The sequence below is a fragment of the Arvicanthis niloticus genome, chromosome 1, assembly GCF_011762505.2.
Source record: "Arvicanthis niloticus isolate mArvNil1 chromosome 1, mArvNil1.pat.X, whole genome shotgun sequence".
Classification (NCBI taxonomy): domain Eukaryota; kingdom Metazoa; phylum Chordata; class Mammalia; order Rodentia; family Muridae; genus Arvicanthis; species Arvicanthis niloticus.
The window spans coordinates 97374887-97402484 of NC_047658.1; the positions used below are offsets into that span (position 1 = coordinate 97374887).

Genomic DNA, 27598 nt, shown 5'->3' on the forward strand with positions numbered 1-27598 from the left:
TACTTTGACATAACCAAATGGTCTACAGCTGATTATTCACAATTAAATTTTATAATTCACACAGCTAACATTTTCTACATATTTATTACAGGTGTAATGTATTCAAGGGTATGTGTGTGAGTGTGTGTGTGCATGCATACCCGTAGATGACACTGAATGATTACAGGCATATATGGTGCTGGACCTATATGTTATTAAATAATGAATGACAAGTACCACTGCAGATACAAACAGCTTTATTTTTTTATTATTATTATTTTGGGCTTTTTTACAAGAGCAAAAATATCCAATGCAATCAAACTTATTTTGCCTTATAGCCAATGGTTTCCTTAGGAAAGGAAAACACATTTGAATAACTTGTAATTCAAACAAATCAAGTCCCCACTCATTTCCTTCTTTTCTTTTAAGTCAGCCACAGTAGAATCATTTTGGTTAAATGTTTGTATTCTCTCTCACCTTTATTCATACTGAAATAATACAATATTTATAAACGGAACTATTTGCTGTTCAGAAAGCTAGAAATATTCTTCTACATAATAATTTTGATATGCTAAGAAACCACACAAAACTTGCATTTGCAAATGGATAAAAATAGGATAGATTGCTTGAAAGGAAACATAAACAATAATTTTTACCTAAATAATTTTAATTGAGTGAATATATTCATCTGATCATATAGTCTCTATCTTTGAATATAAAAGTGCTTAGATTACCTGTAATAAAAGTAACAAAAGTCTCAGAGAACTGAAAATAATTTAAATAAAGATGGTACACTGAGAATCAAAATAACCCCTGTGCTGTCAGGTATGGAGGGAGGTGTGACTCTACTTGAATTCAGAAGGGGACTAAAGAAGGAGATGGAGCACAGAGACCTTCCTGCCTGAAGAAGACAGACACTGTCCCTCAAAGGCTTCCATGTATCTTTATTTAGATGAAAATCACTGACAGAATTAGGTACCTCAGTTAGACTTCACAAAAATGCCAAGTTGGGATACTTTTGACTGTCCTATCCTAGCTGTGACACTCACTAGAGAGCTCAAAACATTGGCAGGCTCCTTTTTGTAACCCATGTATAGAGGACAACACCTAATGTCCTCATGAATGCTGTCTGCCTCCTTTTAGACAGGGTCTCTCAATGGCTCCATGCTCACTCAGTAGGCTAGGCCACTGGCCAGTGGGCCCCAGATGTACTCCTCTACTGAATCCCCAGTACCTGCATTCCAAACACATGCTACCAAACCCAGCATTTTACATGGGCTCTAGAGAACTGAACTCAGGCACTGTACTAACTGGGTTATCTCCTCAGCCCCACCCAAGGGCACATCTTTGACAACATGTAGACCCCTAAGATTTCATTCTAGTTTGTGTGTGTGTGTGTGTGTGTGTGTACACACACACACACACACACACACACACACACACACACACACACACACACATACATGGGGGGAATAGAGGGCAGGAGGAAGAGTAGAGGGAGAGAATGAGAACATAGCAACTGAGCTGAAGAGTTTTCACCCTAGGGTAGGCTCATTAGTATAGTAACAGGGACAGTGAGCCACTTTCCTCTACACTCTGCAGGAGGAACTCAGAGCTAGGGTAAGATATTGGGCTGAACCCCTCCCCCAAATTCTGGTAGCATGGATATACCACCTACAAGGAAAAGGGGGAATGCAGTATGCCTGGCTACCCAATGCCAAGGGCATATATGCTGACCCCACTCTACTTAATAATACTGAGATTACCTATCACATTTTCAACAATCTTCAATCTCAGATACATTTACACGTTACCACTGAGAACAACTACATAGCAAAGAATGCGCAATTTTATTTGAGGTGGACTAGTGATGTGTGGGTTTCCATAATGTTCCTTTCCCTAGGTCTAGGATTTCAAATTACTTAATTTCTTAGTGTTTTAGTTGATTACTATTGGAGTAATTTTTATAAAAAGAAATAAAGTAACACTACCTTCACTGTAGGATAGGGTGCTCTCTGCAGGTCCAAGGCCAGAAGGGTCCAACTGAGAACAAGTAGAGAAAAAAAGCTAACCTGTACATCCAGCTTCCAGCCCACTTGAGGGGAGCCTCGCTTCGCCATGTCTGATGTGCCTCTTTAACCAGCTGGCTGCCTGCCTCCTTGACAGCAGGCATTTGGTGAGCAAGCAAAAGGCCCAACATCACAAGAATGAAAGTGAGTGGCTGCTCTCCATTCTGAAGTACCAATGGCAGTGCTTACTCTCTGACCCACAATCAGAAGAATGCAGAGGCTATAGGCCCCACCAACTCCACTACAGCTTGTGCACAGCTCCAGGACTAGTTAATAACCAATTCTATCACTAATCACAAAAGAGTGTCTGTGTTCCAGAAAATGGAAAACAGGAACATATTCTTTGGATAAGCCTCAGATCAAGCAGGAGTTACTATGTTTCTTTAAAAAGTTGTTTCTTAGATTTGCAGAAATAGAACAAACACCACTAAGATCACACTGCATATTTTATCATCCAAACTGCGATAACTCTGGGGCACAAGGGAACACTAGTGACAGGGAAAACAATTATGCCAAGACAACAGATATAAGCAGGACCATCCTGGACAGACACCCAGAGTGAACACCTGATGTTTGCAATGTTTACATTTCCTTTACAGGTTGTCTACTAATAATACACTATAACACTGGACGAATTTAATATCAAACAGAGCAACAGAGTTTTGGTTTGTGGGAAAGGCACATTTCCTGGTGATGGAATGTGCTCTTCACCTTTGACCCCACCTGAATTTCCCAGCATAAGCTAATGTCAGCATAAGCTAACGTGGTTCTCTGCCTTCCCAATACTGCTATTCTTTAATACAGTTCCTCACATTGTGGTGACTCCTCCCCCAACCATAAAATTATTTTGTTGCTACTTCATAACTGTAATTTTGCTACAGTCCTTATCTAACATTTGGCACCTATGGGTGTCATGAACCCACAGGTTAAGAACCACTAGTCTAAAAGAATAGTCTCTGTGTCAGAATTTCTCCAGCACAAAACAGTAACTATGAGGAAATTACTTAGATTTACTTCTTCACTTTCCTTCCTCAAATATTTACTGGAGACAGTTAGCACACTTTGCTCCAGAAGCAAACTTCAAAAGGACAAGTCCCAGTTAAAGGACTAGATCATAGAGTATTTTAAAATCTTTATATTAACCACAAGATTCTCATAAATACAATTCCACAAAATATTTTTAAAAAGCTCTACGAATGTACTTGGTAAGTGGCTGCAGGAGCCAAGACGCAGGCAGGACTGTGGCAGGAGAGCCCAGGCTGGTGCTGGGGTATGGCACAGGCCTTCAGTGTCTGAACAGCAGCATCCTCTCCGAGCACTTCTGCCCTACGAGGTTTGCATACTCCAGCACAGCGGCCTCCTCACTTGGATCTTCTTGGTGGTTCTTATAAACACCATAAGGCATGGCAGATCGTCTGTGAAACACACGTAGTCGGTCAAGTTCCTTACTGCGCCCTTCATCCTCTGCAAAGAAACAAATACAGGTCAAAGACCACCATATATCAAAGCCGCACACATGTAACGTTGAAGTGTGTAGTCTGAAACACGATGGACTAGCAGATCCTGTTGTGTAGCTCATAAGAACAAACAGGAGGGTTTTAGTGAGAGGCAATAGGCACTGCCCAGCACACTAGCCAAAACAGAGTAATCAAAGAACTGCACTGAACTGAGATCCACGCTACCATACTTTACCCTTGTGATTTTCTGAAATGCAGTGGCATCTACGATGCTCCTGAATATTTCTAGAGTCCACATCACATCTCCAATAACTCTCTAGTTCAGCATGCTACCTGAGGCTTTGACTCTGCATGGAAACTTATGGCCAATTTAGCAGGCATAAAGAGGTCTGGTTTTGTGGAGGGAAAAGGGCAGATTCTCACAGCTTCCATAGGAGACATAGCACAGGGTGCTGTGGCTGCTGCATCCATACACTAGAGCTCACAGCCTGTATCAAGGCATACAACAACCTAGAAGGACACCTGTGTCCCTGCCTTCTCTGAAGTGGCTGTGGCCTATGCCTCAGTTCTGGTCAGCACAAGTGTGCTCTCTGAGACTGCAAGAGCCGTTCAGAGAGAACAAGCTCATCTGTACCTTCCTTCAGGCTATAGCCTGTACATGGACCAACACAAGGGCAGGATCCCTAACTTCTGCCCGGGAGCTTGCCTTTGGTTTAGTGAGAACAAGACTGGTGGGGGGCGGGGCAACCTCTGACTTCATGGAACTGTCATGTCACCTGAGCTGCCTACGCCTAGATAGTTACATAAAATAATGTTTAAGCCAACATTCTTCTAGAGTCCTATTACTGGACTCATTGCTGGTTCTAATCCACAGAGAGTGTTACACTGTATCTATTAATGTGTACACTCATTTAAATCACTGAACCATGCTACCTATAGATGACTTCATACTGGAATTACCAGAGAAGGATTTTAGGAGCCTCCAAACATTGTGGAATCCTTCTGCAGAAATCCCACGTGAAAACTAGTCTGAGCGAACCTTAAGCACCAGGGTTTTATGAAGTATTTAAGTCCTGCTCTTAAGCTCTTAAGCTGGGCAACACCCACAGAAATGCTTCTGTGTACAAGTCCTCACAACAGTATCTGGAAACCACACACCCCAAAAGTCTACCAGTGAGGAGCTGGTTAAAGATAGCAGCACAGAAGAGAAAAAAGCAAAGAACAGAAACTGGTAGTTTCTGAAAGTCCAGGGCAGGCTGTCTGAGTCTCTGGCTCAAACACTCAGGATGAACTGGGTGTGGTGGAGTACACCTGTGGTCCTAGCTCTTGGCAGTGAGAGGGAGGAGGATCATAAGCTCAAGACCACCCTGGCTACATAGAAAATTCTAAGTCAGTCTGGGATACACAGCAAGACTCATCCCAAAAAAAACCCCCACAATCCAACCAAACAAAAATGCTTAGTATACAAGGGTTTCAGATAGTGAATTTGGGATACATGCATACTTGTAGAGACCTGGAAAAGGAACCCAAGCCAATGTGTGAATGAAAGTCACTGTGCTTTCTACTCAACAAATCCAGACCCAAGACATAGTATACGACGTAAGCGTGGCTGTGCTCTACCATACAGGGCTAGAAATGAAATCTGCAACTAAGCCACAAACATTTCAAGTTTCTTCTTCCTCATCCTCTATCTCCTCTTTGTCTCTTATTCCCAACCCTCTGTCCCTCTAGATGGAGAACTTGGTCTTGAGGGCCCTGAACATCCTTTCATGAATGGTTTATTTTGTTCAGAAAGGATCTACTTGAATCATTTGCCCATCTTCAAATTTGGCTGTCTTTTTACTGATTTGTATATATGTTCAGATATTGGTTTTTTAAGTACTTTCTCCTTTCGACTATACTTTCAATTTTCTTTCTCCTTTCTTCCTTCCTTTCCTTTCCCTTCCTTTTCTTTACTTTTTTTTTTTTTTTTTTTTTTTTTTTTTTTTTTAAGACAGGGTCTTGCCTAGAACTTGTTAAGTAGACCAGGCTGGCTTCAAACTCACATATATCCACCTGCCTCTGCTTCCTGAATGCTAGAATTAAGGGCATATGCCACCAGGCCCAGCTAACTTTCCTTTTTTTTTTTTTTTTGGTTTTTCGAGACAGGGCTTCTCTGTGTAGTCCTGGCTATCCTGGAACTCACTCTGTAGACCAGGCTGGCCTCGAACTTAGAAATCCGCCTTCCTCTGCCTCCCAAGTGCTGGGATTAAAGGCGTGCACTACCACTGCCCGGCTAACTTTCCTTTCTTAAGAGTGTCTGGAAATATCAAACAGTTTGATTTACTTTGTGTTTATTTTTTCCCTAAGAGTTTTAAATTTTATCTCTCCTACTTTAGGTTCAATTCATTTTTAGTTTCTGCAATTGTAAAGCTGGGGACCAATTTCATTTTCTGCATTTGGATATTCAACTAACCAAGTGTCATTTGGTGACAACACTGTAATTCTTGTCTACCACTGAATGGTCTGAGTTTACTTTTTGAAAAGTAATTAGTCATAAATATGAAGTCTTTTTTTCTAACTCCCAAATACTGGTCCAATGAGTATGTTAACTCCATTCTTTAAATTAAAAAAAAAAAAAAAAAAAAAAAAAAAAAAAAAAAAAAAAGCTATTCTGGGCTCTTTTAATTTCCAAACAATTGTATAATTTTTTGAATGGAAGCCAGCCAAGTTTAATAGACTCTGCAGGTTCAGACTGTGCACCTAATTATGTGTGAGTGTGAGGTAAGAGAACAAGTTGGTGTCTAAAAGGACACTTACTTTTTGTTGGGACAGGGTCTCTCACTGGCCTGGAACTTTGCCAAGGTGGCTAGACTAGCTGGCCAGAGAGCTTCCAGGGATCTGTCTGTCAGTCACCTCTCCATGGCTTGCATTACAAGCAAGTGCTAACACACTGGCTTTCCACATGGGTTCTGGGGGTTGAACTCCAGTCCTCAAATTTGCAATGTAAGTGCTATACCAATGGAACCATCTCCAGCCCTAAATACAAACTTTAAATAATATACATATACATACACATTTTGTAAAACTATGGGATAGTAACGAAAAAGGAGTCTCAAGTTTGGATTCATATTCTGAACCTAATCATTCTATTAAGGGTATTAAAAACTAGTAGATGTAGGTTTGATGTGGCAGGATACTTACATCATCTGAAGATATATTTGCACAAAATATTTATTAATTACTTGACCTATACAATACACTAACTTTGACTAGAGTGCAGACTTGCAACACACTTCATCAGGTCATCAAGCGGTTACATACCACCTGATATAAGTTCATCATTTCTAATATTCTTACTCAAACTATGTAACTTGACTCTAGTTACAAAGAGGCATGATAAACACAAATTTAAGACATATTCTATAAAGTAGAATTACCACTATGATCAATGTCATCACAGCTCCGAGCTTTGTGGAAGAAGGGGCAGAAAGATGGTGGGAGCCAGAGGAAGGGGGTAGTGCTGTGAAATAAAATGGCTACTGCATGCACGAACTCCCAGAGCTATGGCTGCCTACCCAGACCTACACAAGATCAAGCCAGCCAAAGGGCACTAAATAAGATACCTCGGGGCACTCAAAACATATGCAAGAGACTGTGATGGAAGCCACAGTAACAAATATATAAAAACTTTAAGAAAGCAGTACATGACGTATATTATCACCACTTGGTTTTTAATGTCCAGTATTCCTTCGACCAGTGGTTCTCAACCTTCCTAATGCTGTGACCCTTTAGTACAGTTCCTTGGGTTGTGGTGACCCCCTACCATAAAATTATTTTATTGCTACTCCATAACTGCCAATGCTACTTTAATGTGATAAGATGCAGAAATTCTCTGTAAAACAATAAAGGGATTTGGGATAGACTAGCAGGTAACTGTGAACACTGTCGTCCACTGTTCCAATACTGAGAAACAAAAACAAACAGACACAGTAGCTTTTAAGAAAAGGAATAGCAAGAATTTAATTTGAGATCTTAAGTCAGAATAAACATCATAGTAATCATTATTTTGAAAGGGGGTGGGAGAGGGAGTGTCTCCTAATACTGTGGTGTCAATGGTTCCATTGAAGAGTCACCTGACTATGTGATGCAGTCAAGAGACTTATGGCAGATAATACATGGCTATTCCGAGGCTTCAACTCAACACTCTCCCACCACTTGATATGGCCTACTCAAACTGCACTCTACCTCAGTCTGCTCATCCCTCCACCTGGTCCTATTCCCAGCATCTCTACAGCTCCTTGATGTCTTAGTGAACCACCTACACTGACTCTCTTTGTATCTATCTGTTCCTTGCCTATCACTAAGGCTCTTTCACCCTCTGTGGTCTCTTTAACCTCTAATGCAATCATTCCTTCACACACACACACACACACACACACACACAAACACACACACACTGTGTTAAGTGTAATTAATGTATAATCTGAGAGATAATATTAGTAACTGAGATTCAGATAAAAGAACCATAATTGCGAAAAGCCAGCAATCAAGGAAAATTAGGACTAGGTAAACTGAAGCTAGTGAAAGTTGATAGTTTGTGAATTCATTGTTATTCAATAAACTCTGACATTGTGAAAAGTCACAAACTTGCTATCTATATTTCTGGCACAGCATACTATGGTAATCAATAATCATTTTCTACTTCTGTTCTCCTTATGATTTCAGCAAGAGAGGCACACCTTACGAGTACAAGTGAGAACAAGTGGTTCACAGACACACGCAGGCAAAATACCCAGACACTGATGATGATGATGATGAAATTTAAAGAGTACAAAATACGGTCATTTTATATCCTAATTATAGTAATGTTTTCATTCACTAACTTGTAATAGAAGATAACAAGATTCCATTTTATTTCATACATAATTCAATAGTGACTCCATAGAGAATAAAAGCCAATCAATTAACAGTAAATGAGAGAACAGAAAGGAGGGAGACAGACACAGATGGTCTCCTAAGAACCAGTTTAAGAGTGTGAATGCCTTCAGAATAAAGGCAGCCACAGCAGCAGCCCATGTGATCATGATTTGTTACTACCATAACTTTACTCTTAATTTTTTAACTTTCTTTTCTCAATTTCTTACTAAATTTTTAAATAAGTTCACAAGATTTTCATACAATATGCTTTGATCATATTCACCCCTTCACTACCCACTCAACTTTAATAACAAGATCAAAAAATCAAGTCCAATTTGTGCAGCTATATGTTTTTAAACATATGGCCTCCCATTAGAACACAGCAGATGTATCAGAGATACACTGTTGAAGAACACATGCTCTCCCTCTCCCAGCAGCTGTCAATTGTCAATGGCAGCACCTCAGCTAGGAATGGATGGTTCTCCAGTGTCTACATCCTCTCTCCTTGATGGCACTTCGTTTGGCTTGAGTTTTTCAAGTCTTGTGCATGCTGTCACGTCACAGTGGCTACGCTGTGAAACTGGCCTGCTGTGTGTATAAACCTGCTTCCTGTGGTCACCAACAACCTCTGGCTCTTGTGATCTGTCCATGTGTTCTTCAGAAATGATTTCTCAGATCTGAGCAGAGGTGCTGTGATAAATATGTCTTGTTTAGGGCTCACCATGCTAAAGAAACAGGAAGAATAATTACCCCTTTAATGAGACAATATACTTTTCCTTCTCAGAATCCTTGCCTCCTAGCATAGAAGCTTACAGAGAGAACCACAGCCATGTAGCTTCAAATGACTGTTCACTTCCCCAAATTACTTAGAAGACAGTAATTTCCCTTTTCTTTCTATCTCTGTTCTAAGCATGCTTTACTAACACTGTGGGAGTCACCCCCCTTTAAAACACCTTTCCCCCTGCCATGTGGCTGCATGGCCCCCATGTGTCCTCCGTGCCGGTTGATCCCAAAGGTATGCCTTCCTCTATCTTTGCACACGTCCTTCCTTCAGGACTGCTGAGACTAACAGCGTGCTGCTTTGCAGGTTTTCTTTTAAACTCCAATAAAGCTGTCCTCGAGCTTCCTTTTGAGTCTGCTCTTAAATTCTTTTATCAACAAGACAAAGAACCCAAGAGAGGACCCTGATATCCCTATTAATATATGCAGACTGTGTCAAATTCTCTAAAGTGTCTGGTAATCATTTCATATTCAACACACACAACTAAGACTTATGATTTTGTTCCATTTGGATAGTAGGTTGGGACTTGCAATCTACCTGTACAGAACAACTTCTATTCACAAAAGGGATAGACACAGAGCTCTCCAGAGAATAAGCTGTCCTGTGCTCCTGGTGACAGTTTTTCTCAGAAACTTCTCTATTTAACTGTGCAGGTTTGATGTCTGGGGCTTTAATTTTGACTCTGCCTGTCTACTCTCTCCTTTGTGTAGCAGTGCAGGGGTATGGTCCATGCACTTCAGAGTTGTATGTGCTTTCAGACAAGTACTTCTATTCATGCTGAAAGCCACTTGCTAGCTCCTGATTGGCATCTCCACAATGACCAGGAACCCTTGGCTTTCCTTTTTACTTTACACTTTGCACTTTTCAACAACTGCCTTGAAGCGGAAGGCTGTAAGCTTCATGTCTTACACAGTGAAGCAGCAGCCATATCAGTCAAGGTAGACCACACGAGCAGTAAACACAGTTCTGTCTTACAAAGCTCAGCTTCCACAGGGCTTACAAGAACTCCAAAGACAAGACTCTCTAAGTTCCAGTTTCTCAGTTTAATCTTTGGGAACTCTTCCCTTATCTAATAGAGCTACAGGAGTCTACAGAAGCAGAGGCCCTTTCCAGACAGCAGAGCTGCTCACTTTCACACATATGTTTCTGTTAAACTCTGTAAAATAGAAAAGCATTTTTCTTCAGTGGACTTTGAAAAGCAAAAGGAAGCACTGAGAGTAACAGCAGAACAGCAAAGCTACAAAGAGCGGCTCTCCCTGCGGCCCCTCCTCCTGGAAAAACAGTTTTTTCAAAAGCACTATTTGTTTTCAGACATACTTTGAAAGTGTGCAGTTATATAAAAGAAATACCTGTAGTTTGTAGTTTAGAGCCAGAACTATGTCCAAAAGCAAACTCTAGCACCACTGGCACATTCAAAAAGTACAAATGAACTAAAGGGTTCCTTCTCTGACTGCCTTCCTGAGTGCAGTTTGAGTGCTTAAGAAAACATTCTTGAAAACTCTAATTTAAAAAAAGAAAAGAAGTATACTGCAAAGCAATCTTTGCTTTTAATCAAAGGATTTACAACAATGGGGTTTTTCAAGAAAGAGATGCTAAAACTACAGTTTAAGCTCTTAAACTCCATTTTAAATGGTAAATGAACTTGCTCAGATAATGTGTCTACAGTTAGTCCACACAGCACAGTTATCTAATGTCTCCACCATTCTAACACTCCCTAACCGCCAAGTCTGTACTGGTCATAAGCAGTCAGTAACCTGAAAAAAATTGTTTGGTTTAATTTTGGTTTGGGGAATTAGATGATATTAAACTGCAAATCAAAGCACCCATGTGAACAACACTCATGTGCACTACAGCTCTCATTACGTATACTGCATCACAGCACAGCAGGTACACACTGTGTCACACTGCATCATAGCATAGCAGGCACACACTGTGTCACACTGCATCACAACACAGCAGGCACACACTGCGTCACACTGCATCACAGCACAGCAGGCACACACTGCATCACACTGCATCACAACACAGCAGGCACACACTGCATCACACTGCATCACAGCACAGTAGGCACACACTGCGTCACACTGCATCACAACACAGCAGGCACACACTGCATCACACTGCATCACAGCACAGCAGGCACACACTGCATCACAGCACAGCAGGCACACACTGCATCACACTGCATCACACTGCATCACAGCACAGTAGGCACACACTGCGTCACACTGCATCACAGCACAGCAGGTACACACTGCGTCACACTGCATCACAGCACAGCAGGTACACACTGCGTCACACTGCATCACAACACAGCAGGCACACACTGCATCACACTGCATCACAGCACAGCAGGTACACACTGCATCACACTGCATCACAACACAGCAGGCACACACTGCGTCACACTGCATCACAGCACAGCAGGTACACACTGCATCACACTGCATCATAGCATAGCAGGCACACACTGCGTCACACTGCATCACAGCACAGCAGGCACACTCTGCATACACTGCATCACAGCACAGCAGGCACACACTGCATCACACTGCATCACACTGCATCACAGCACAGTAGGCACACACTGCATCACACTGCATCACAGCACAGTAGGCACACACTGCATCACACTGCATCACAGCACAGCAGGTACACACTGCATCACACTGCATCACACTGCATCACACTGCATCACACTGCATCACAGCACAGCAGGCACACACTGCATCACACTGCATCACAGCACAGCAGGCACACCACAACTTAAGCTTTGGAGGAAACAGAATTGGGTTTCTTCACTAAGAAAACAGCTGGAACTCCAAAGCCATAATTCAAGAGTTTCCAATCCAATGCTCACACCACTGAATGAATGAAGTAAACCAAAAGAGAACAAATACCTCTTTAAATTTCCACAACACACTCAAATAATGTTCACTAGAGTAAATTTTTTCTTTTATTAAATAATAAAACAAAAACTAAGACATCAGAATAGGACAAAATGAACAGAATGAAAAGAGCCCAAAACAAGGCACAAGAATCATACTCACTCATTAGAATACTCAGGAATGCTATAAAGTCACTTAAACTGATGCCATAATAGATACACAAAATGTTCTTTAAATGAAGAGCTGGGAGATGGTTCAGTTGGTACGGGTGCTTGCCAGGCAAAATCAGGACCTGAGTTCAGATACCGAGTAACCACATAAAAAAGGAAGTATAGAGAGTGTGCCTGTAATCTCAATGCTGAGGACGCTATGACAGGAGAGCCCCTAGGCTTGTTTACCAGCCAGTCTAACTGAACTGGTGAACTCCAAGCTCAGCGAGAGTTCTCAGACATTAATATGAACAGTGACTGAGAAAAACACTTGATGTCAACCTTTAAAGTACAAACAACACAAACACACTTCCCAAGTGTACCTTTGAATACATAATACAGACAGACATATTTCAATCTAGAGTTTGTTTAACTTCAAGCTTATAAAGTCACACCTTTCTCAGAAGGCAGACAAACACATGGAGAATCCAGATACTTGGCAAACAAAAATAACTACATTACAAACAAAGCAAAAGCAAAACTGATTTAAAAACAGCTAAACACAGTGGAAGTACACAGAATAGCACTGTTTTGTTATAGACAGTTTTCAGTTAAATATTTAACTAAGAACATTATATTTAAATATACTTAACCAACAAAACTACAATTAGACTTTAGTTTATATATAAAATATTAACATCTTTAACTAAGATAGATAGTGGACCCTTTAAAAACCATATCCTTTGTTGGTGAAACTTAATAGGTAGGTAAAAGGACTTGCCACCAAGCCCAACAGACCCAAGTTCAAACCCCAAGACCAACTCTCTCTCCCTCTCCCTCCCTCTCTCTTTCTCTCTTTCTCTTTCTCTCTCTCTCCATATATAAATAGATAGATGCAATAAAAATGTAAAGCTTATTTAAAAAATAGAAACCAGATCCTTTAACAAAACTAAAAAAAAATGAAGCCAACTCACAATAAAAAAAAAAAAACTCAGAAAATAGACCTTTTACTTTGTCTTTTCATGCCTACTGTCACAATATGAGCTTTTTATGAATGGACCCATTATTTCAAACATTTGAATATCACCAAACAGATGTACACAAGCAGTCGATTATATATGGTCACAGCACATTCATTGGTCTTACAACAGCTTTCAGTTACAAAGCTACATATAAGTAAGCATAATGTAGACAGTATCCAGCATTTGGCAAAAAGACTCTCATTAGGCAAAATTATGAATGTCTAGTTAGTAATTTATACAGGTCCCAGAAGTGACAGGAGTACTTTTTAACATTCATACCTTATCCTAACCTTGTTTCTAAACAGCTTTTGGCTCCAGAATATGGATTTAGAGAAAAGACCAATGAAGTCAGCCTAAGTTGTCAAATAAGACACACACACACACAGTTTTCTTGGGCCAGTAAATATGAATCAAACTAATTGCTATCACTATTATCACTATTAAGATTTCTTATAGGTGTTCATGATCAACAGTTTCGGAAATACTATTCAAGAAAATCACGGCTTCACCTAAAATTGCAACTTTAATTTGTCTCAACGGAGGAAAAGAGATCAAATAAAAGGTTCTCATTTCACTGATAATTAAATAGCCTGAGAGCCAGTGCCCTGTGGAAAGAACTAAAGAACTGCTCTTTAGGTTTTTAGCTGAAGCACTAAACTGACATGAGTCTATGAGTGACTTAGCAATGGTTAGGTATTAGGAATAAGCAATGTGCATGTAAACAGAATGGGTTTGGAAGTTACTAACAAGCAGAAAACTCAATGAGAGAAACCTGAATTCAACCAGAATTAGAATATGGCTAAAATTTGAGTAATTTTATGAGTATGATTCAATGTGGGATTCCATCAGGTTCAAAGCTCTTTAAAGTTAGCTGTGAATGAAGTTAATCTTAAGAGCTAAAGAAACATAAAACACTGGTTAAGACATAACCTATGAGCTCAATAGATGCAGGCTTCCTTGGCATGACCAAATAATTAGACAGGGGAGCACTTAGTCATGAACAATATAACCACCTCCTTTGGGATATGGAGCCACTGAAAAGTCACTGTAAATAGGCTTTAGTGTGTCCTTTAACCTGATAATACATTGTGAAAACGTTCATGAGAACAAACACATGATACGAATAATGGTATCAAGGAATGCAAGACTATTATATATTAGGACTATTAGAACTGGATCATCAGGACAACAATAGGTCCTACTCAAGACTTCACTTGTCATGCTAATAACACTGAGTCTTGAAGACTCAGAACATGGGTTAGTTTTCTCAACAGTGCTTTGTAGTTCTCAATGCAGTGGTCTTGAGTGTCTTTTGATATATGTAATTCTAAATAATGAATATTCTTTTAAGTTATTCTAAGTGGATTCTTTTATAATTCATTTTGTTTGCTGCTAATATGTAAAATATAGCTGACCTCTGATACTAATTTTATGACCTGCAATCATGTTTAATTCAGTTATTAGTTTCAGTAGTTGTACAGTGGTTGCCTGAAGATTTTTCATGTACACAATAATATATTACTTCAACAGAAAATGCTTAATTAACTAATTGATTTATACTGTGTATCAAACTAGGTAAATATTTAGTTCATTGTGCCCACAAATCTAATTACGTTTATAAGAGTACTTTGTCAGACAATTGAATTAAGTGGGAAACTGAATACATTTATAAAAATTTTAAATGTTAAAAATTGAATTAGCATCTTGTAAATGCAATCAAAGGTTATTCAAAAGTCCTTTTTATTTAAATTATTGCTAAAGTTTGAAAGCCTTATACATTGAAAATAATCTGCATTTAGATTTGACAAATAGGAACAAATTTTTTTAAATAGACTATTATCTTCATGAACTGAATGCTAATTTTTAAAACTAGGAAAATTTTTTAATCCATTTTCCTATAAACTAAAGTCATTCTTAAAATACAAAGTAAGAGTACCTGTACTCACACCACGTTGAAAATGCAAACTTTAAAAACTGAAGTCTTTCTATAGGTTATGATTTTTAGTGGACCGTAAAATCAATTTAGTGGATCAATAAAGAAAACAGAGTGCATCATATCTAATGAGAGTAAATTCATTTCATGAAACTTGTTTCAATTTTAAATCTTCCCACATACTTGCATGTATATGTTGGGATAGGTAAGGAGTTAACAGAACAGGATAAGGAGGAAGACCCTCAAAGAGGCAGCTCAAACTTTCAAATACAACTATTTCAGCAGAAGAGAACCAGAACAGTTGAGCATCCTGAATAAGAAATACAGACAGTCACAGCTTCCTGGCCTACGCTAACAAGCTAAGAGTTTGTGGTACACTATTCCTACCTCAAACACTCATTCTGAGTCCTGGGCTACCAGAACAGCTATTGATTTAGTGACTGCAAAGTTTAAGCAACAGTAATGGACTATGCCAAGTTGTTTCCTTAGTTGGTTGGAGGAAGTGGATGGCAGTTTCCTAACCAAGACTCATGCCATCCTGGGCATCCACTCTGGGCATCCACTCACAACCCTGTCTCACCTGAGAATGTGCATATAGTCCCAGGTATTTGGGTATATAAAATAGGTATTCAAGGCTGACATTTTACATAACAAATCATAAATTTATTTTAAAGCCACTCTTTGGTAAACATATAATTTTATCATTTATTAAAGGAAAAAGAAAAATTTTATACTAGTGAGATATGTTTGCTTATTTCCACATAAAGAATTCAATCTTGGCTAAGTATCTGATGAAGCATCTTCAATGTTTCTCACAGCTGATGGATACTTTGATTTTATAATTATCAATGCTTATATAAATAATATGTTTAGGACCACTTCAAAAAATGTTGAAAATTATGTCTTAATTATAATCCAAAATTCATTTAATAATTTGTTTATAAAACTCAAACCAGCAACTCAAACAGCAATTTTTAAAGTAAAACATTCTAACACAATATAATCTATTAATTCAATACATGCTGATAAATGATTAAAAAATATGAAGTCTTTATTTTCCTTAATGAAATACTTTTTGTTTGCTTGCTTTTATTTTTTTGAGACAGGGTTTCTCTGTGTAGCCTTGGCTGTCCTTGAATTTGCTCTGTAGACAAGGCTGGCCTCGAACCAGAAATCCATCTCTGCCTCCTGAATACCATACTAAGGGTATCTGCTACCACTACTCAGCTGCAACAAAATTTTATAAAAGAATACACTGCAATTCATCACCTACAACAGTCTCAATTCAAAGCCCAGCATACCATGTTCAGAGCCAAGGCTGTGATGAAGTCATGCAACATACATGGGTGAGCATTGCCAAAACACCTCTATTTGTCAGATTTTAAATTAATTTTGGTACATTAGGAAACTTCTCATTTTTGCCAGAATTTTCACAACCTCCACATTCAGTTATGTAACCCCACATAAGTTGTCACGCTAAAGTTTAAGAAGCTGTGTTCTAGAAGAGGCACATCTAACCTCAGGTGGAGGGCTCAAGTTACTTGCTAGTTCTCCAGCAATATATGCACATATACATATACACATACATGCACATACACATGGCTAGAAACAGACAGAACTTTTAAAAACACTAAGACAGGTGACCTGATTACCATCATCAATTCAAATTCTCTTCTTCTAGAAGCTTGGATTGGTGTTTTTTCTATTGATACATTAGTAAAAAGGAAGAACTCTATACTGCATTTATCTTCACTGGGCTTGGTATCATCATAGCTATTTGGTAAGTGAAAAGGAGCTTTATTTATTACCCTTACAGTTAAGTGGTACCCAGAAGCTTTCACCAGTGTGACTACTTCATTATCTTCAATGACCTTCACATGAATTCTGTATTACGTTCCCAATCCCAATGCCAAATCTGTCATATCTCTAAAACAGAACAGCATTTCCTGCCCTTCAGCTTGTTTGGTTAGACCACAGACATGATCCTCAGAGAAGCTCTACTTCTTCACTCTTCATGTTTCATCATTTTGTTCTACTCACTCACCCCATCTTCAGTTTCTTCTGAATTGGACTCAGATACTACCTCCTCACTCCAGCCATTTGTGAACCCCACCTTTTTTCTGTATCAGACAAGCCTTAGCCCTGCAGCCCCGGGGCCATAGCACACAACTTGTGCAGGAAGCATTACACCCAGAGTTCCACAAACACTAGTCTCAGCAAGGCCTGGCAGTCAGCTGTTCACCATGCTTTATAGCAGCTACCTCAACACATCTACCTAATCTACACATACCTCATATCTATACGTATCTACACATCTACACATATGCTGCTATCTCCTCCTTTCCCTGCGCCCACTGCAGTGAAAGAGAGGCGCAGGGGAAGGAGCTCCAGGCCTCCACTGCACCTTCACCCTCACAGCACTCTCCCTTCTTCTCATGCCAAGAAGGTGTTCTGTTCTTATCTGAGGCCAGTCTTCCCATCTGTCTTCCATATTTTTTTTTGTGTTTCATTACTTCTCAGACGCCTTAATGTGCTCTGATTTCATAAATGTAGAGAGTAGAGGAAGCCCTGAGTCAGTCAAGTCCTGAGTCATGTGTACCATAAAGCCCTGCCTCCTTGCTAATCCGTATGTAATAACCCCACCTCCTTGTTCAGCTGTATGTGGTAACCCTGCCTTTCTGTTCAAGTCTATATAATAAACAATCCAGGATTCTGGGACTCTGTGGTTTCTCCAGCAGATAGTCCAACACACCTGATTCCAGCTTTTCCATCAATGTTTCCATCTATCTGTCTTTTTATTTCTCATTGATCCACTCAGGTCCCCAGAGCCATGATGGATGCAGCCATGAATAAAATAATCTTTACTCCCTTCACTTGTTTTGTCTTCAGTATCTGGTCACATAGATGAAAAAAGTCACATGGTCCTCTTCTGACACTAACAAACACACTACATCAGTTTGCATTTTTCTCTGTCAGATCTTCCTGGGTATTGTTGCTCATCTCTTTGGACTCACCTCTATCTCACACCCAAATCATATACTACATGTGCAAGCTTACTCAATGAAAATGAGCTAACAAACATTTATGCAACAATCTGGTCTAAAATTCTCTGCCAACACTGGCTTTGAAACAACCTTCAGAAATTAGATCATTCGCAACTAAAGTTTACCTTAATATGTCTGAGTACTGACATTTTAAAATAAAAATACAAACAGTAAAATTTTACTGTCTGTCACACATGCAAATGAGGGAGAGCTGGTCTCTAGTTTAACATCAGGAGTCCCACTTACCATCCCTCAACATGCAGAAACTTGGGTCCAAGAGTCCACACAAGTCCCGAAAAGTGTATGGGATACTCACACACTTATAAAATACAATGTGAAGTAGAGGCTCTGCAGACTGCATGCACTGAAGAACTCTACAGCAGTTCCTTTCTGGGGGGCAGAATGGACATATAAACAGCACTACCTGTCTGTCACCACCCACATGGCACAATCTGCTGAATGACTTATTTTTCTAAGTTGATCCCGGAGAAAATTGGAACTATAAGGGCACAGATGTGTTACAGCTGCATCAAGAAAATCAAATACTAGACTTGTTCTCATCCTTTTGCCTCTGTGGTAGACTCTGATTCTCCAAAGACCTTCTGGTTATTTCACTTCCTCAGATTCTAAGGGCTTCTGAAAGTCTCTTAACAGTTTTCAGCAATGGATGGATGGATGGATGGATGGACAGATGGATGGATGAACAAACAGATAAATCTACTGTGTTGTGTGTAATATATGGTCAGGACTTAATATAGGTAATTACAGTTGTACTAAAAAAGCATACATTTGTCTTGGCTGTGGCCATCAAGGAAAGTGGGAGAAGCTGGCACAATGCAGCCACTGCAACTTCGTGAATTAGTTGTCATTCATAAATTCTAACATCATGGAAAAACAAAATGTGTTCAGCTATGTTCCAAGCAAAACTTTTTCACAACACTTTAATGCTTTACCTTTGCCATGTTAACACAAATTTCCTAGACTTACCAACAATTTGAACCAAACAAATCAGTTATTTTCTTGCTTTGGTGCCTATTTCCTTTAGAACATGTGCTGTGGTACAACTGGTTCTACCTCCAGCTGGCTTTATCTAATCATTACCATCATTACGGACAATATAAAATATTGATTTATTAACTATCCCTCAAGTAATACGATTTTCTTTATAACTTTGAGTAGTTATGCTGACATCAAATTTAAAAAAAAAAAAAAACAAAAAAACAAAACAAAAAAAAACTACCTGGGAGCCACTGACATAGCTTAATGGATAAAGTGCTTGTTGCTTATTAGCAAAACTAAAAACCTAAATTCAATCCCAGGAACACACAAGATAGGTGAGGTAGACACATTAATGATGGTACACACACACACACCTTTTTCTTTTAAAGAAACTTACTATTCTTAAAAAAAAAAAATTTATCCTCAAAGGTGCAAAAGGAACAGCAACTCAACTCTGTACATGTTAGGACAGAGTCCTCCCTTTACCATGAATTATCACTGCAGAGGATTCTGCGACCCCTAAGGAAGTTTGCCCTTTTGTAGGTATTGTTTCCTAGTGATTAAGATGTGTTAGCTCCATCTACTCTTCTGAGGGAACATAAACACAATGTCAGAAAGTCATGCCAGATCAGTGAATACAGGACAGAGAGCTTTCCTCCAGACATTCTATCTGAGTGAGCCTGGGTTTTCAATGGGCATATGATAGAAAAACTACATAAGTATCAGAAAATGCCAGCAGACTATGCCAGGAAAAAACAGAATGGAGGAAAAAGAAAAGAAGCCCCTTTGAAATAACACCAATTGGAGCATTGGGGCTTCAGGGGCCACACTAGGACTGAGCTTTTCCATAGTTGTTTCAGCAACTTTGAGAAGAGTCAAGATGTGCTAGAAATAGCCTACCCTAGGAAATATACAAAGCACTAGGTCCAAAATATCATTATATTCATAGCAAACACATTCAAAAGCAATGATGTATGGCTTGGTCACATTAGGAGCAAACTGGAAAAATCCTTGCAAACACTTCAAAGTCTGTAGAGAACCAAACAAACTCTAGACTAATCTATGGTAAAAGGTATACATTACTATAATCATAACTGAAACAGAAATAAAAATTTTTTAATTTCTAAAAATAAGGTACTTCAAAAAGTACAGAGCAAAACTGGAATAAAATTCGTTTTCATTCTTTGAAAAAAATGAAGATTTTGAAAAAAATGTGTTTTTACAACAAACATTGAGCAGTCAGTATAAAATGTTGTTTGAGGATAAAATGAGTAATATGGGGACAAACAGGATGGTGCTTGAGAAATAATATAGACTCAATAAAATTTCACTGTGAAAAACACTGAAACAAGGACTATAAACCGTTGAGTAATACCAAATTGTTTGCTTAATACTATGAGTTACAGTCTATCAAGGCTTAAAAATCAACTCCAAAATATTGTCTTCTGTTTCAACAAAATGTATAAGGACTGTCTATGTTAGACAGTGCCTGCCACATAATAGTATTTGTTTTCATTTTTGCTCACTCCCAAACCCCCTGTAGTATTTCTTAATGGTCACATTAACAGCCAAGTAGTTTTTACCTTACCAAAATGCCTTTTATTTAATCAAAAGTAAAGCAGCACAAGCATCCACAGAATTATGACATATGACTCTTGTTCTACTTTATAAAGCACCCTCAGATGAATGTGCCTCAGGAAGAGCGGCAGAAAGCATGAGACATTACCACTGCTGCTGCAGCAAAGACTGTGCATCTTCTTAATTCCCCTAATTAACCCTGTGGCCTTGTGTATACTAGGTAAGTATCTGTCACTGGGTGACCTGCTCAGTCCACAACCTGGCCACATTTCTGCAAAGGCTCCAAAAAAGTATTTTTAAAGGAATAATTTAAGGTAAAATATGGGCTGGTGAGACAGCTTGGCTGGTAAAGTGCTTGCCATGCAAGCCTGACCCTGAGTTCATTGCCTGACCGTATCTAATGATGGACAGAGAGAGAACTGACTCCATAAGGTTGTCCCCTGACCTGCACACACATACCATACTACCATGCCTCTATATACACATCATATATACAATAATATATAAATGCTTAAGACAGCAAAGTGTGTCATACTGAAATATTTTAAGCCTAATATAGCTAATTTCTAATTGTAAAAACAATGGGATATATTCTCATTAAAGTTTTTTAAGAGGCTTCTAGACTCATTTCATTGGAATACAGATGTTCTAAACTGAAAACAAAATATCTATTTATAACAACAAAAAAACCTTCTTTAGTGGCTTCAGAAGTTAAAATAGTCAATTCTTGCCCATATAGTACCCATAACATGGTAAATATAGAGGGTTTGCTGCATAGTCTTATTAGTTAAACATTCATAAAACTCAAGAGGAAGAGGAAGAGAAAGAGGAAGAGGAAGAGGGTGAAAAGCAGACTGCCAAGGGGACTGGAGGTGGGTATTTTGGAGTCATACAGCAATTTAGGGTGGGAAAAACATGAGATTTTTCTGACTAGAGACCACTGATACACCTTGAAGCCACTGTCACAGAGCATGATGAGATCAGCTGAAGCACCTTCTGAAGGCATTTGAACCACAGAACATCTGTGGTGAGAAAAAGACTTGGTGATTAAAAGCAAAACAAAACAAAACAAAAAATCAAACAAACAAAAAAAAAAACAGGAAAAAAAGAAAAAACAAAACAAAACAAAAAACCACAAAGCAGACAAGAAAAACCAAACCAAACCAAACCAAAACCCAGGCCAGCTAGCAATATCACTCACATCAGGCTTTGTGTTTTTGTCTGAGTCAGAGTTTGGCTTATGGAAAAGTAAAACTGTCCTTGAAAAGAGGAGAGTTTCTAACAGTTTGTCATTTAAACCTCCAATGGCCATGTTTCACAGCAGGCTCCATACATCCCAGCATCTAACCGCATTTTAATTTCCTAAAACCACAGGATATAAGTATGATTTCAAAAACTGTCTGGACTGTGCTATCCAATCCAATATTGATAAAACTATACTATATTCTCTTCAAAGTTCCAAAGACTCAGCATATGGGAAATCTTCATTTGCTTGAAGGCACTGTTCTCAAAGAAGTTTACTCTGACTTTGTAAATGAATTCTAAACAATGAAGAGTAACAGCTAGAGTGTCTGCCCTGAGGAACAGAACCCAGAATACAGGAAATAACATGCTACGAGCAAAACTCACCAAAATAGAGTGTCTTCTTATTAACAGAAGGCAACGAGAGATTAAACTGTTTCAACTATAAAATGCTTATTAACACTTGTTTTGGAAAAAATTTTTAAGATCTATAAACTGAATGACTATTTATTTCCACGCCTATTCCATGTGTGGAAATGACTCAGTCATCTTTTCAACCTCACAAAACATGGAGCACTTATAGTCTCTTGCTTCTTCTCCAAGTAATTTAAACTAGAGTTACGGGAGAGAGGAAGTAAAACTGTATCTTAAGTTTGGGAGTCAGAAAGAAATTTAAGATCATAGTACTATTCAGACAAGAAGAAACTACTATTAGTGAATAAGGAGTAATTCAACAAAGTGGTCAGCAGCTTTCAGTATAAGATGGCTGAACCCAAACTGACCTGGAGGAAGGCAAAGGGAAAAATGTTTTCTAAGTTGTGAGACAGTGGGTAATTATTGGCTTTCCTCTTGAACATGATTGTCTTTGGCTATGGACATGACTCCAAAGCTAACTGACAAATCCCATGTTTGTTTTAAAGTAACAGTATCTGTTTGATCAGTAAACTGTAAGTTAGAATAAAACAATCTCATTCTGATTATCAACTCAAGGGATGGGATTTAAGTTCTGCCTAGAAAACTGGGGCAACACCAGGTAAATAAATCCTAAACAATAAATACTAATAGCTAGAGTGTCTTGCCTTGGCAAATGAGTCAGCTGTGCTCTCCTGTGGCCAATAATTCTAAGGCACCACCACAGGTGAGACATTGCACTTTTGATTTCATATCAGCTTTTAAGGCAACAAAATATACTCATAAACCAATTTCATATAACCACAAACAAACAAAGCCTGGTGAGAAAAAAATGGACAGAAATGAGCACACTTCTATCCTCACATCCCTCATTCCATTGATTGCCATTTACTCACTCCTTCTGCCAGGCTTTGCATTTCTCTCCTTCTATATTCTAATGAAGTATATATAAGGCATCACCTCAGAAGTAGACTCCATGAAGACTCAAAGCAAGTAAGCACAATTTGTAACACTAAAGGACTTCATTCTGAGGAAGCCACACAGCAGCATAATATAAGCCACCTGAGAGCATCAAACGTGTGCCGACTTAACAAAGCTGTGATCTGATGCCCTGTATACCAACAGGTACTTGAAACACTGAGTAGCATTCAGACTCCAGAAAGGTAAACAAAACCACAATGATTTGTTTGTTTTTTGCAGAGCAAATGGAAATAAATGCCCCACACAAGTCTCAGACACAAATCTGATGCAGTATCTCAATTTGGGTAACAGAACCAAAACTATAGGAGGCTTTGTTTTGGTTTTGGTTTTCAAGACCAGGTTTCTCTGTGGAGCCCTTGCTATTCTGGAACTCACTCTGTAGACCAGGCTGGCCTCAAACTCAGAGACCTGCCTGCCTCTGCCTCCTACCTGGCTTGAGGAGCAATTCTTAATATCTGGGTCTGATTTTTCTCTCTTGTTATAAACTCAATAAGGTAAGTCTTACTATATTTTTATTAACAGATATTAATTATATATAAGTTTTATTATGGCATTTTCATATATACACATACTTTGATCAAGTGGGGGGAGGTATCCTACTACTTACTATTTTTTGTTTTGTTACAGAGTCTCATGTTGCTCAGGTTCACCCCATACTCGTGATATAGCTGAGGCTGACCCTAAACTGCTGGGATTCTGGGCATATGACACCACACTTGGCACCTATTTTTATCTTAATAATAAGTAAGAAATCTGAGTGCAGGACAACTCCTTGGGAGTGCCTAACAGTACACATTATGCCTGCTGGTCATGAAGTCAGGGTCTTAGGGAGTCTGACACTTTTAGTGTCTATATGTAGTAATACAGACTAATATCCAAAAGAGAAGAACAGCAAACAAAATGTGGCCAAGGCTATTCCAGCTAGGGAGTTGTTGCGGCCCGAGCTGCCCCACGTTGGGCGCCAAAAATGTTGAGAACTGCACTACCCCACATTTGGGGGCCAAAATGTCTCAGACCATTCTGTTAATGTTGGGCCCCCGCACTGCCAAAAGCAGCTCCGGTCCGAGGGTCAGGGTTCAACAAGAGAGAGAGAGTGAGGACAGACTCAAAGAATGGAGACCAGACAGAGTGTGATTCAATCCCGTTTATTCTTCAGTCTCTCTTCTTCTCCAAGTCCCAAATCTTAAATTCCTAGTCCCTAGTTCCTAGTCCCTAGTGCCTCCAAGTTCTTTCTCCAAGTTACTTCTTCCAAGTGCTAAGTGCCTAATGTCTAATAACTAACTCCAAGTTGTTCTGAACTCTTCTGTCTGCCTCTTGCCTTTTATATGTCTCACTTCTAAGCCACACCTCTGAGTCACACCCTTAAGTCACACCCTTAAGTCACACCCTTAAGTCTTGGCTCTAAATCTGATAAGTCTCTTACACCCAAGGGAAAATCCTGGGTATCTAAGACAAGATGTTATCAGAGTGTGCTCAGCTGTTGTAGGCTATTGTAATCAAGTCTCTTATCAGGGTATATGGCTCAAGATGGCTGCAAGGATGATATCCTCCTTCTGTCGGCTCCCCACAGGGAGTGGAAGAGGACATAGCAAAAGTAAACTCATTAAAGATGGAAGAAGAAAGTACCACCCCCAAAACTTCACAAAATAATTACTGTTCTACAACCTCAACTTCAACTGCTCAATAGGTCTTTTCATTGGTCAAATAAACAAACTAGTAGGCAACTTTCATATTGTGATAATTGTTAAGGAATTAAAGTTTTAAATGTCAGCTCTCAAAGCATGTGAAAACTAATCCAAAAAGAGAAACACAGACAGTAAGCAGCAAGAGTACACATGACTTCTCTCCCCAACGCCTTCCCCCAACATGTACATATTCATACACACTAAACAATATATTAAAAAACTATGAAAAGCCACAAAAAGGGTAGTGATGTCCAGATGAGCTCTGCTCTAGACATACCTGCTTGTGGGTCCTGGTTGAAACGGCAGTACTTTGAGTTGTCCAGAGAAGGCAGGCACTGCTCAATAGGTACCCAGACATATGTCTCAGGACACAGCAAATCAGAAGGTCTATACTGACCCTAATAAGAAGTAAAAAAAAAAAAAAAAAAAAAAAAGAAAGAAAGAAAGAAAAAGGCACAGGCATTAGAAACACTAACTCCTGGGTTCTGAGGCTCAAGGAAGCCAGGAAATGTATGGTGACAGGCTCAATGTCAACTGAAAAGCTTTGCTATTCTGTTACTGATCACTTTTGTATTTAGAGAATGCACATGTAATATAAGGTTCTCTAAAAGTGACATATTACCATTTAGCAGATTATATTGATTTGGAAGCTGAGTTTTTACACTTCTGGAATAAATCAAGTTGTCTTTGAAAAGCTAGTGAAGAACGGACAGAAGCTTCTTTGCATATAGTAGAAAACCATACAAAGCCATATAAAGCAAGTTTTATTTTCAAAAGTAGAATTTGACTGTCCTCATTCACTAAATTTTAAGTTTATATTCAGTCCATGCTAATGTTTTAAAAATACAATCCTAATACACATCTAATAACAATCTAAATTAGTGAAAGTACAAAAAAAAGCTTAAAAATTCAAATTCTAACAAAACTTCTGTGATGATATAACTTCAAAAATTCTACTTTATACTTTATAGCTGGGTGTGGTGGTGTAGGCCTTTAATTCCAGCATTCAGGAGGCAGAGGCAGGCAGATCTTTGTGAATTCAAGGACAGCCTGGTCTACAAAGTGAGTTCAGGACAGACAGGACTCTGTTATACAGAGAAACCCTGTCTTGAAAAATAAAAAAAAACAAAACAATAAAAATATACTTTATCAAAATATGTAGAACTGTGTACAACACTACACAATATTTTGCTGGAATAAATAAATAAATGACTCATTTATGTATAACAGTTAAGAAAGATAATAGTTAAGAAAGGGATACAAACTATAAGAAAGCATTAGTGAATTTTTTCAGAAAAAAACAAAGCTTTTATTTGCTTTGAACTTATTCAAAATTTAAAATGTCTTTTCTCTGAATATTAAAATTTGAATTTGATATACAGGATAAAATTTAGTGCAGATATGTAAATTTTTTATAATCTAATATATGAAATTATTTTAGTATATGGAAAGATCCAACATAATTTCTCTTTTATTTACTCAATAGCCTCAACATGATTTTTTGAACACTCTTAACTTCCCCTAGTAATTAAGCATTTCTTCCTAAATTCCTATATATAATGAGTTCTAAACTTGCCATGTGCCAGAGCCACACAGTTTTCAATATTAAATTCTTATGTTATATTTTACTCTGATAAATTTAGTCTTTTATCACTCCATTTGTAGAATCTCCATTTTGCTTAAGTATTCTAGAGTTCCCAATTTTGTATAAAAATGACTAGTACCAATTTAAAACTAATAAAACTGGAAGAGTATGTCTTTATGTAGTGACAGAACATGAGAGAACCCCCTCCCCCAAGAAAATCTAGTAAGAAATATATGTTACTGTAACAATGAAAACCCCAACTGTCCAATTGATTCCATTCCTAACTTGAGGCTGAAGTTAAGGCAGCATCTGGAGTGAGGGTAACCAGCCCTCATCTGTGAATCCTGAAAGTTAAACAAAGGACTTTCCCCTTAGACAGATTCCATAATAAATACACACTAATATATGAACAAACACCAGGAACAAGAGCTAACTGGAATCGATCCACTGGATTGTCAGAGTCACTCGAATGTGAGGCCCATGTGAATTACATATGTGTGAGAGGCACACAAACTCAAAGCGCCTAGGTTTCACAATGTTCTCAAAGATCCTATTTGCTCATAGGAGAAATACTATATTTACTTTTGATCCTTTAAACAGTGAACTCACTAAAAGATCAGAAATACATTTTGACTTCTTGATATCATTTGAAATCAAGTCTGTCAATTCCATTAAACACTATTCTCCAAAGGATAGGGTTCTTTCAATACTTCAAATAGTCTTCTCAAGCCATCAAAGAATGCAGTTTTATGGCATAAACTACTGTGAAATGCTGTGCTTTCTAAACTAAGCTGGTTGAGAGGTATGTGACTGAAATGATTAATTCAGAGTCACTATCCCACAAAGGAGAACCACAGGGACGTGAAAGCTGCCCTGCCTGTTCCCTATTGAAAGAA

General features: G+C 38.7%; 1 protein-coding gene across 9 annotated transcripts in view; it reads right to left on the reverse strand.

Moving 5' to 3' along the window:
• Nucleotides 1-219: 219 nt before the first annotated feature.
• Nucleotides 220-27598, reverse strand: part of Ate1 (arginyltransferase 1) — a 103849-nt gene continuing 76470 nt past the window's right edge. For 4 of the 9 annotated variants that reach the window (XM_076911591.1, XM_034506415.2, XM_034506424.2 and 1 more), the window contains 2 exons: nt 25395-25515; nt 3164-3512 (listed from right to left, as the gene is read on the reverse strand). In XM_076911591.1, the coding sequence (XP_076767706.1) occupies nt 3334-3512; nt 25395-25515 (300 nt within the window). In that variant the 3' untranslated portion in view covers nt 3164-3333. Of the gene's footprint in view, nt 3513-25394; nt 25516-27598 lie in introns of all 9 variants that reach the window. The other 5 variants (XM_034506398.2, XM_034506406.2, XM_034506392.2 and 2 more) reach the window with 3 other exon arrangements.